Source organism: Sinocyclocheilus anshuiensis, unplaced genomic scaffold, assembly GCF_001515605.1.
Source record: "Sinocyclocheilus anshuiensis isolate Anshui unplaced genomic scaffold, SAMN03320099.WGS_v1.1 scaffold2877, whole genome shotgun sequence".
Lineage (NCBI taxonomy): Eukaryota > Metazoa > Chordata > Actinopteri > Cypriniformes > Cyprinidae > Sinocyclocheilus > Sinocyclocheilus anshuiensis.
The window spans coordinates 8,257-20,044 of NW_015536644.1; the positions used below are offsets into that span (position 1 = coordinate 8,257).

At 35.1% G+C, this 11,788-nt stretch overlaps 2 protein-coding genes across 4 annotated transcripts in view; one reads left to right on the plus strand and one right to left on the minus strand.

Annotated features, from left to right (window-relative positions):
- Window positions 1–1,367: 1,367 nt before the first annotated feature.
- On the plus strand, window positions 1,368–7,299 carry nprl2 (NPR2 like, GATOR1 complex subunit). Of its 3 annotated transcripts, XM_016441296.1 has the most exons (11): window positions 1,368–1,560; window positions 1,763–1,854; window positions 2,365–2,533; window positions 2,619–2,727; window positions 2,815–2,951; window positions 3,482–3,579; window positions 5,332–5,368; window positions 5,446–5,539; window positions 5,640–5,754; window positions 6,004–6,146; window positions 6,244–7,299. In XM_016441296.1, the coding sequence occupies exons 1-11, from the start codon at window positions 1,378–1,380 to the stop codon at window positions 6,309–6,311; spliced, it is 1,245 nt and encodes a 414-aa protein (XP_016296782.1). In that variant the 5' UTR covers window positions 1,368–1,377; the 3' UTR covers window positions 6,312–7,299. The 3 variants fall into 3 exon arrangements, with proteins under 3 accessions (XP_016296782.1, XP_016296774.1, XP_016296789.1); XM_016441288.1 differs by having other exon boundaries at window positions 2,619–2,951; XM_016441303.1 differs by lacking the exon at window positions 1,368–1,560 and having other exon boundaries at window positions 1,799–1,852; window positions 2,619–2,951.
- Window positions 7,300–7,379: 80 nt separating this feature from the next.
- uqcrc1 (ubiquinol-cytochrome c reductase core protein 1) overlaps window positions 7,380–11,788 on the minus strand; it is an 11,533-nt gene continuing 7,124 nt past the window's right edge. The window contains exons 9-13 of the mRNA XM_016441275.1: window positions 10,351–10,511; window positions 10,168–10,253; window positions 9,214–9,302; window positions 8,527–8,602; window positions 7,380–7,741 (exon numbers count right to left, since the gene is read on the minus strand). Of these exons, the coding sequence (XP_016296761.1) occupies window positions 7,677–7,741; window positions 8,527–8,602; window positions 9,214–9,302; window positions 10,168–10,253; window positions 10,351–10,511 (477 nt within the window). The 3' untranslated portion in view covers window positions 7,380–7,676. The remainder of the gene's footprint in view (window positions 7,742–8,526; window positions 8,603–9,213; window positions 9,303–10,167; window positions 10,254–10,350; window positions 10,512–11,788) is intronic.

Consider the following 11,788-nt stretch of genomic DNA (forward strand, 5'->3'; position numbering starts at 1 on the left):
CAGCAAAATAGAAATATCTTTTAAATAACATTTAACTGATAAACATGTCTTATACACCCTCACTAGGACAACAATCACAAGTGAAACTCCCAGTGCTGCAATGCGCTCTAGTGGTTACTTCACCCCAAACTGCATAATCCCCCTAAATGAAAGCTGTGATCACACACAAATCATTGCAAAACGTGGAAACAAATTAGCATTCCCCCATGCAGTTCGGCATGTACAAAATAATGTTTACACTAAAATTCAAGAACTATAACATTTATTCATACACACACACTCAAAGACAAAAATAATCAAAAAATAAAGCACTTCCACCTCAATGAAACAAGACCCTACCCTGGGGTCTAGGGGAAGAAGACAGCCTTGCCAGGTCTGTGTCTACAATAAACATCCTTCTCCAAAATCACGGTATATAGGCAGAGACAAAGGGGCCAAAGGGACATAAAGAACACCCTCTCAAACTATTTAAATTAAACTCCTTAAGGCATGTATGTGCAAAAGTTTTTGCTGTTTCTGGAAACCTGTTTGCTTTGACCTCATATCTGGTGTTAATGCATTTATGTTTTTAATGTTTTGTAGCCTGGAATATTTTTATACTATATAGAGAGAGATACCATACATTGTATATCTCTGTGTTATGCAAATTATCTTGGTTCTTGTATCTTGCTTTACGATTAATTTAAAATAAAAAAAAGACAAAATTATGATAGGCTATGTTCAGACTCATCATCAGTCATAGTAAGCTTAAGCTCTTTCCTATCGAACAGTCGACAAGACATATTATTTGAAGTCAATCAGTTACAAGAATAATAAACCAGGGAGGCCAGGTTGAATTCTTGCAGATCCTAGTGCATGTAGGAGTAAAGGGAAATGAGAGTGCGGATGAGGTGGCAAAAAAAAAAAAGCGTTAAAGAAAGCAAATGTAGAAATGCAAATAAGAATTAGTAAAGCAGAGATGAAATGCATAATCTGGGGGGGAAATCAACCAAATGTGATAAGAAAGGTGTGATGGAGAGGGGAAGGGGAGACATTTATATCATAAAAGAGTATCAGATGGAAACAGAAGAGTAAGTAGTATTGATATTAGTCATTAAGAATGGTGAGGAAACATCAGACAGGCTTGCTTGTGTGAGGACTGTCAGAAAGAGAAGACAGTGGAACATGTAAGAATAGCAGAAAATATGAAATACAGAGGGATATAATGAAAAATAATCTGAACAAATTAGGGGTACAGGAGATCACTTTAAAAGCAGCCCTGGAGCTAAATACGAGAGCACAGGTCAGAGAACTGGGCTCTTCTACAGTATATGGTTTATATAAAAGTATGATCCACACTCCTGAGCAGAAGGTGGCGGCAATGCACCAATAAGATAGATGCCAACGGCTGTTAAAAAAGGAGGAGAAGAAGAAGAAGACGAAGAAGAAGAAGAAGGAGAAGAAGAATTATATAGATCAACATTAACGAGCTCTCTACTGAATATGGGGTCATACAGACGAATAGATTGTATATTTTTTAGTGAATTTCATCCAACTTTAGGACCAAAGATCACATATCAGGTAACGTCATAGAAAATATTTGGGAGCAAAAGAGAATAAATGCAGTATGTTTGACCATAGATATGAAGTGGTATTGGTAAGAAAACTCCGTTAGGGATGCATGCAAGTTAACGTTAATGTTTATATGGTTATATACATACATGCATACAGTTACATACATATAGTTATATTCGTCATGAATTTTTTTTATGTTTGATCGAAGGTTCCTGAAGAATATATTTCGAGGGAACTTTTTGATACTGTGCAGGTGTACATCATCACCAAACCTGAACTGCAGAACAAGCTCATAACGGTGTACGTACAGGACTTTTTCCTCATCTTATTGCTGCATTGTCGTATTTGTATTTGCACTATAGTTATACAACTTATAGGCTTATACATGTGCGTTCAAAAATGCTTCCTTGTATGTATAGGCCTACACACACTCACACATTCGTACAACTGTATTGACATGTACAATACATACATGCATACATTTAAAAATCTTCATATCAAAGCAATGCAAACCAAAATGAAAAGCACATTGAAATGGCAGTCATCCCAATTTTCTCCAACTGAAGTCGTATAAATTCTTATTTGGTTCTTGATTTGCAATGGTATAGAAACAGTTACATAGATTTCAGTCTTGCAATATTTTTTTTTTTTACCTAAGTGATTAAATGGCTTTAGCTGTACCCATTGTAGATTTTTTTTTTTCTTTATTACTTCTTGGTTTGCATCTGTGATTTTTACAATTTGGTGTAAATAGACCTTTAGAGTTATTAATAATGACACTGTTGTGTTTTATCTGTGTAACTGATTAAGGACTGCCATGGAGAAGAAACTAATAGGTTGTCCAGTGTGCATTGAGCATAAGAAATACAGCCGGAATGCCTTGCTCTTCAATTTGGGTTTAGTCTGTGATGCCAGGACAAAAACATGTGCTTTAGAACCTATTGTCAAAAAACTGTCTGGCTACCTCACAACTCTGGAGGTAAACATTCATTTGATAAGTATTCATGTTATGGTATCTTAAAAATTGGCACTTATTAACTGTTTCATTAAATTTATTTGATTAGCTTGAGAGTGGATTCATTTCAAATGAGGAGAGTAAACAGAAGCTGTTGCCTATCCTGTCCACACTTCTGGAGGAACTTAATGTTACAGGAGCCTGCACCCTACCTATTGGTTATATATGCGTTTTCTATCTCTCTGTTTCCCCATCAGTGGATGTCATTGTTTTTATAATCACCCTTTCTCGCTCTTTCATGACAGATGACTCGAACACCATCCACTTGAAGCTAATTGAACAAAGGAAAGATCCTCTGGTGGTTCAGGAGTATGATGTACCAGTATTTACCAAGAATAAAGACCACTTTATAAAATCACAATGGGATCTCACCACACAGCAGGTCTCCAAAAAATGTTTCCCACCGTTTACTTTTACTGTCTTAAATTTATTTTATTTGTCTTTTTTATTATCAGATTTAAAAATAAATAAATAAATAAATAAACCCCTGCAGTTAGTAAGTCCAAAAAACGGAGGGGGAAAAAAACACAATGAAAAAAATGTACCTATTGTTTGAAATAGTTTTATTCAACTGGGAGCAAGTTACACACTGTGACACGACACAGCACGTTTTACCACAGTGTGACTGAAATGAGACGAACTGAACCGTTTATAACACTCTAATTGTAAAGAATTTAGAAGCAAATGTCCTTATGTAAATAAGATTTTGCGACAATTAAGTTTGTAAAACTTATTACCATCTTCTGTTAACCATTGTTTTTCTGATGTTACATTGATATTCCACTTACGCTTGTAGTTGAAACAGGTATAATGTGATTTTATTTGACATACTGCCTTCAAACATTAATTATGTTAACAGTAATTTTGCATTTATATTATTTTTCTTGAATATTTTAATTACTTTTTTTGCAGATCTTACCCTTTGTAGATGGGTATCGACACATTCAAAAAATCTCAGCTGAGGCCGATGTTGAGCTTAATTTGGTGCGGATTGCTGTTCAGAATTTATTGTAAGTATGACGTTCCTATTTTGAGCTGCTGCATTAATCTAAATAATTTATTAAAAGGAATATTCTGTGTTAAATACAGCTTAACCCTCTACCTCACTGGTTCTTCAGCACCCAGTTTTTATTCTGAAAAATGTATAATACTACACAAGTAAACAAAAAGTATTTAAAGCCACAGTGAAATGGAAATAGTGACGGATCTTATATTGTTTATTGTAACTTGTATGCAACTTGGTAGGGACTTGGTTCTATGCATTGGTTTTTGATTGGATTTTGAGATGTGGGCGTTGCACTCTAAAGCAGAGGCAGATGAACGTGCAGGGTTTAAGTGGACTAAATAGTTGGAGAAATCCTGCATTCATTATCAGTCTGTAGTTTTCACTGGAAGTTGGAACAATTTGATTAAACATTACAAGGTAATTTTTAAAAAATATAACATATGCATGGTTGAACTGTTCACAATCTGAATTCACATTTTCACATATGAGGCCTATATCATGAAGCCGGTTTAGCTGGCTAGCCAGGTAAGTTTCAGTTTAGTTTGTGCCTGGGTTTTAGGCACCATGAAAGTGGCTCTGTTCTTAGTGGTGTTCATTGCCATAGTAACTTACGCTCTATGGCTAAACTGCTCTGGTGCAGGTTATTTTCTGGGTAAGACTTTGCAAAACAAAATTTGACCAGTCAGCTGTGAGCAAAGTGATAAAGTAATTAAATAAAGTCACTCCCCAATTTCTCTTGCTCTTAAATTCTTCATAATTTTCAATCTCGTAATCTTTGGCAGAAGAGAGTGACTCTCTTGTGAAAAGTAAATTGCAGTTTGTGTGTTTCAAGGCATATGATTGGCTGTTTGCTAATGACGTCACTTTTCATGTGCATGCTCTCCGTGAACTCAGTATCAAAGCCTGAGTTGACAGAAGGTTGATGATCAGTGTCATGGTACGATCAAAGCCTGAGTGGATTGGTTTGGTTTTGTCAACTCAAAACTAATCCTGTAACTCTAAACTCAATTACCATCATGGTACAGTGCCCTGATGTTCTTATTATTATGGGAAATAGCAACCCTTGCAGCTCTACATTTGGAGAAAAGTCTAATGGTCAACAAGTGCCTTGATAACCAATCATATAATTGAAATGCATGACAGTTAGTTAGTCACAGCTGTGTCTCATTTTGAAGGCTGCACCTTCTAGATGTAGCATTTGTTGGCCACGTAAGTTATCAAGGCTGTCTCATTATAGAAAAGCAACCATCACATTCCATAGTAATGAATGAGACCCAGCTACTGTTTGCAGATATTATACAGTGCCATAAACTTAATTCTACCCGTTGCAAAATTGTCTGCAATTTCTCTTACAGAACAGCAACTTTTCGTTGTGAACTCCAAAACGAATGTCTAATGACAGACATGATAAAGATTAGATAACCGGCTGTGTGTACAGAATGTGTACACTACAACATGCCATAGATGCTAGATGACAGCTCAAGTTGTATGTAACCCACAATGTTATTGTTATTTTGATATACCTCCTGCTCCTGGCATAAGGTCTCAATCTCTTAATTGTTGACAAAAATGTATAGATACTATGATGAATTTATCAAAATCTAGAACCTTATTAAAATTTAAATAATGAAATGTTCTAAAACCATAAAAAGATAATTACAATAGTTACAATGATGCAGAAAGTACATATTTCATACATGTAATAGCAGCAAAGTGTGACAAGTCATGGACTGAACAATGCTATTACATTTCACAGGTATTATGAAGTGGTAACTCTGGTATCCATATTCCAGGTAAGTTTTCTGTTGTCGTTTCTTCAGAATTTTATTATACTTTTTCTTAAATTGCTTTTGGTTTTCATATTCTACAGTACTCAAATGTTTACTGCACAACACCTAAAGTACAAAACTTAATAGATAAGAAGTGCCTTCAGGAAGAGTGTATCCACTATGTCAGTAAGCTAGGTAAGCAAGTTCAGCAATTCCAAATGCATGTTTTTTCTGCAACATGTATGTATATGAGTGTGAGTAGATATAGAAGACATTTTACTGTGTATTTCACCAGGCCAAAGGACAAATCTCAGGGACGTATTCCAGTTGTATTGTGGTCTGACCCCAGGTACGACTGTACGTGACCTCTGTTCCCGCTATTCTCACCAGCTACAGAGGGTGGATGAAAGGCAAGGCCATTTGAATTTGATTGTTGTTCACACTTAAATCCCCACAATTGACATGCCATTTGTAAGACATGTCAATTGTTTGTGTGTGTGTGTTTAAACTACAGAAGGACAATACTGTAAAGATTAAGAAGAATGCTTTTGTGTCCTGTTGGCTTATTTGGCTATTGGTTAAGTACTAGTGTGATCTGTAAGAAGATAAATGTTCTATGTAAAATAATTATTCTACTTTTATCTTTTGTGTTGCTTTAGGAAGTTGATTCAGTTTGGCTTGATGAAAGGTCTGATTCGGCGCCTGCAGAAGTATCCAGTCAAGGTTGTTAGAGATGAGAGGAGTCGTCCACCTAGACTTTATACTGGCTGCCATAGTTATGATGAAATCTGTTGCAAAACTGGTATTATGTATATGTATTATGTATATTTTTCACAAGAATATTCCTTGATTTTAACCATTTTAAAGAAAGTGACATTATTCCTTGCCTGTTTTTTCAGGAATGAGTTATAAGGAGTTGGATGAGCGTTTGGAGAATGACCCTAACATTGTTGTTTGCTGGAAATAATGTTGCAGAGACAGAATTATAACTACAGACTATTTCAGTTAAAGAAATCATTTGTAACTTGAGAGAAACAGATCTGGTCCTGGTTCTTTGGCAGTCTCAGACTTTTTGTCCTGTACCTTTATTTATTGTAAATCACCCTTTATGTATTTTATATATATTTGAAACCATTATAGGTCAAAATATGAACACACAAATTGAAGAAAAAAAATAAAAATATTGCAATGATTTAAGATGCATAAATGCAAAAATGACTGTTTCTACATGAAAAACTAGGTCACTGGTTTTGAAATAATTTATGGTTTATTATATGGCTGGGTGTAGTGAGGTCTAATTCTATAGTATGTTTTACCACAGTTAAAAACATGCAAGTGTTCTTACTCAGAAAAAAACTGGAAAACATAGACAAGATGACCCTATTGATCTAAAATGCATGACTTTTAAAGTACCTTGTGCATTTACTGTTATATTAGGCTTAGAACAAAAATAAATTATAAACTGTCAAAAGTTTTTGCTTTTGCTTTTCTGATCATGTGTAAACTAGTTGCACAATATTTGATTACATTCCATTTAGGTCCATTTCTGTCACATCAGTTGCATCAAATATCATGACTGTCCAAAGACAATAAAAATGTATGGACATGGCAGAGCTGCACAAATATTTGATAACATCATTCCAATTAGGTCAATTTCTGTCACATCAGTTGCATCAAATATGGCTGTCCAAAGACAATAAAAATGTATGGACATGGCAGCGTTTGCACAATAGTCTTCTGAATTTTTTTTTTTACAGTCAGTCCCTTTCCCAGAATAGGTACATATTCCCAGAACACTCACCAACATGAACATTAAAATGTATAAACTGCTTATTTTGATAATGGCAAGAAGAGGAAATATCTTAACACAGCTGTCATTTTAACTTGTCAAATTTAATTTGTTAAATCATTTATTCTTTAACTATTCCTTTAAAATACCTTCCTATTATCTTAACCCACAGTTTACTGCCTGTTTATTGGAGACACTGAAAGGGTTTATTTTCTCTGAAGCAACCAAAACAAATCAAATAAAAACTTGATGTGACAGGGTTTTATTTGAAGTCGGAATGAGAGCTATTGCTATATACAAAATGGACAGAAACAAAACATCACATATATTCATAAATAGCTCTGTGCCATGTCTGACATTCTAGGTGTAAATGTACCAAATTCTCCTCTCTCCATCTCAGCTTGGAAAAAGATGGCTAAGATAACAAGTGGGCAAATATGCTAATCATCAAATTCATACAAGATAAGGGTACGAAAATGATGAGAGGACAAAAGTTGCAAAGAGAGACATCACACCAGTGAGGGCTGACAGCCCAAGGAACATTTAAAATCGGAGCCAGTACATAGCACCTCTCATTCTGTTATAATCTGGCACCTGCTCTATTGGACCTGCATAAAGAAAGAAACAATTGCAAGGTTACATAAATTCAGTTGTTAATACCAGTGAAATTTCATAATTCTTAATACCAATTTCAATACCACAGCATTAGGATAAATCTAGCAATTTCCAGGAAATTTACAATTTCCTTCCATTAAAGTCTGTTAGCAGAATTAATTATTGTACCAAATGTCTCCATAAATAAGCTGCAGCTAGATCCAGAAAATAAAACCATATTAGGTATGTTAATGATTAATCCCTGATCCACAGATGGGCTTAATTTGCTCATCTGCAATTAATTTCAGAACAAAAAACAGTTAAGTAATCATGAGAGCAGATGGTAAAAACACTACCTATACAGAGTCATCCGAAGCTAAAGTGAGCACTACAGCATGAGCACTGTATGACACTTTCCCCCAATTTCACAGGCTGCTTTAACCGAAAGAAACTTGCACTGACATATCTTAAATGTTAGTGTTATTGATTTGTCTCAAGATGCTCACCAGTAATGTTTTGTTTTTCTAAGGTACATTTATAAAAGATACTTAAATGTCCTAATTGAACTGTGGCCTAATCCTGGCTTAACCCAAGTCTTTATTTTGGTCAAACATGCACCCTTGGCTTTTAAAAGTGTGTTCTCAACATTATGTCATATAATCACTACACTGGTTACTAGTTAAATTCCTTAATTATGTGTCATGCTAATATAAAAGAGAATTCCACTAAATATTTATTCACTACAACACAAAATAATAAACACAAAGTGCATATTAAATATAAAAATAAACTGACTCACCAACTGCAGACACAGCTGGGCATTTGTCATAGATGTATTTAGAGCAGACATCCCGGACAATCTTGGGAGTCACAGCCTAGTAAGAAACAAATAAGCAAATAGGTATTCTTAAATGATGCGATTTCAATTTTTCCTTTCTCTTTGGAGTGTTACAAGCTCTTGGTGCATAAAGAAGATCTGTAAAGTTGCAAAGACTAAAGTCTCAAATCCAAAGAGATATTCTTTATAAAAGTTATGAGTCAGCCACACCTACCTAAAACGGCTTGTTCTAACACGCCCCCACATGTCTACGTCGCTATGTGGGAAGATTTGCATAACACCGCCCAAATGTTCACGCAAAGAAAGAAGGCGTAACTTTTATTCTCGCTGTAGTTTTGTTGTTGCCGCCGCCATGTCGTAAAGACGCTGTGTGCTTCGTTGTGAAAGCGAAACTACTTTGTTTGGTCTTCCAAAAGAGGACGGTATCTGCTTCGTCATGCCTGGAGCTGATCCGTGCTGGTTGCTGAGGAAATACTACAACTTTACGCTGTGGATCGCCGGATCGGCTTTCACCGTGGACGAAGCGGAGACCACATGTTGTCACATGTCCTTCCGGATGCTCCTTCGTCGAAATCGCCGGCCGCACAAAATGCCATCTCAAACAGTGGTCACTCAGCCACTGTGGGTTTGCTAACATGGACAACTTACCTCAATTCTGGCATCCCACTCTGCCAATGGGATGCGGCGACCATAATTTAGTATGTGCCTGCCAATGTCATCACAAACAGGTGTAGTTCCTGAGGACAGAAAGAAGAAACATGTTATAGAGTTAGAGTTTGTGTGTGTGTGTGTGTATATAGAAGCAGTCAATTTGGTCTGAGAGGTATTAAAGTCAATATTACAGCAAAAACATGTCTTACTGTCACTATAGTTTAAAGTAGAGGTGCATAAAATATCTGCAGCTGTCTGATGTACTATAGCACAACACCAGATACAATTAAGTGATGATCATAATCATATATTTTTCTCCAATATCTGCAAACATTGGTTGGTATGTAACCAAAAAAGAAGGCGCATTTAGCAAAGGTAAGTCACGTTGTGCTATGATGTTGTTTTTGGGCTTGTTTTAACCACGATCATCTGCTGGAAATAAAAATATTCTGTTTTAAAGACTTGGTGTCGAGTAGTAATAAGCGATTGCTTATTTATGAAAATATTATTACTCACATCAGAGGAGCACAATTAAGTCCAAACACTATGCAGATTAGATTTGGAAAATCTTCAAAGGTCAACATGAGATGCTAACTTGTTTAAAAACATATTAAAAGATTTTTTTTTCCTTTTTTTTTTTTACACACAAATACTTGCTTGTAGCTTAAATGACACTAATGTGCTTGTTGAATGACTACTAGGGATGGCCCAATAACACTTTTTTTTTAAATTTCCGATACAGATCTATATCTATTCCTCATATCATCAACTTATTATAAGACAAAAATATAAATTGTTAACAAGGCTACTTGTTGCAGCACTATAATTAACAGTAATTCCAGTGAAAATCAGAAAAATCAATGATTTCTTTCCTAGGACTATGACTAGGTTTTGATGCAAAGAGAGAAGGTATAGACTGTCTATAAGAGAAAGTATGTTTGAGTTTATTACCATTGAGCTGTCCCACTAAGCTAGCCTTCAAAGCATTCTTGGCTCGAGCCACATCACTCTCAGTCACTGTGGTGCACAAATTCATCCTATAATACAGAAACATTAAGAGGACATCACCTCAAATACAACTACAAAACATCAGATGACAATCCTATCTTCTCTGTATGCTATAGCTGAACTTACCAGGCATTCTGAGCCCAATGCATCATGTCCTCTATTTTATGTTTGTCTGTTACAAAATAAATACCCAGCAGTCCAGTGTCACTGTATGAAGAGTGGAAAGCCTGGAAACTGTGACACAGGTTCAGCTCTGCAGCCAGACGAGCCAGGCGACTGCTTAAGTGCTATATACAACATACAAGAAAAAAATTTTTTTTTTAAATTAGCATTATTTCATGGTCCTAATGCAACCACCATTTTACCTGATAAATTTCAATTTGTATCATGCTCAGCTAATTTACAAATTAAACCACTGTGTATGCATGGCAGTAACGTTTATACTAGGAATAGAAGGAAAAAATAACAATATAAATAATAATCATAATATCAACAGTGGCTATCATAAAAACTGACATAAGCAGTTGCCTTCAGATGCATTTCACTAGTCTAAAACACTAAATAAGATTGATTTTAAAACATCCTAAAGAAAACAACTAATCAATGTAGGAATGCACAATATATCAGTATGACATCAGTTATTTTTTATGGTACCAATATTTATGAAATCTACCAGTATTGGTCAATATTAGATATACATGGTGTATAATGATTTTTCCTATTTTTACCTTACCTTTGTTGTCTAAGACTCACTTAAAGTAAACCTTTAAAAACATAATTTTTATTACTATACATTAGAATGTTGTGATGCCCAAATTCCCCTTTTAGCATGTAAAACTTTAATTTTTGTTTTTAGTGTTTTATTTTTTAATTTATACAAAGTAGTATAGAACTTTAATATCAGCCACAATATTAAAATAATTATCAGTTGATAGTATCAGACATAAATATAATATCTGATATTTAATATGTAAATATTCTGCATCATGAACTCTTAAAGGGGTCCTATTGTGCTCTTTTACAAACTCTTAATTTTGTTTTGTTTTTTGTGAAAAACACATTATTTTTCACATATTTTACATTATTACAACACCTCTCTCCTCAGTCTGGCATGAATGGCTCGCATTGTAGTTTTTGAAAAGTGATTTCTGTTAAATAAAATATCTCCTTTTGAAGTGAAGTTGAACTAAAGTTGAAAAAGTGAAAAAGCATAATAGGACCCCTTTAATATTTAAATGGAATAAACAGATTAACATAGGAATCACAACTGTGGGACAATCACATGCCGATCATATCGGTGGTAGGGTTGTGACGGTGAGAAAATTTTCCCACCGGTTAATCAACGTGTGACAACACCGGTATCACCGTTGGGGTGGGGGGTGTTAGTTCGTTTGAGTTTCCCTCTTTTCTTCGCTTTCAAATGGCTTGTAAAAGTGCCATGCGCATTTTACTTTCACTTTCAAAGTGACGCAATTCGGCATCAAGCAATTGTTCGTTTGAGTTTTCCCTTGGATTTCTTGGCTTTCAAATAGCTTGAAAAATTTTACTTTCACTTTCAAAACTA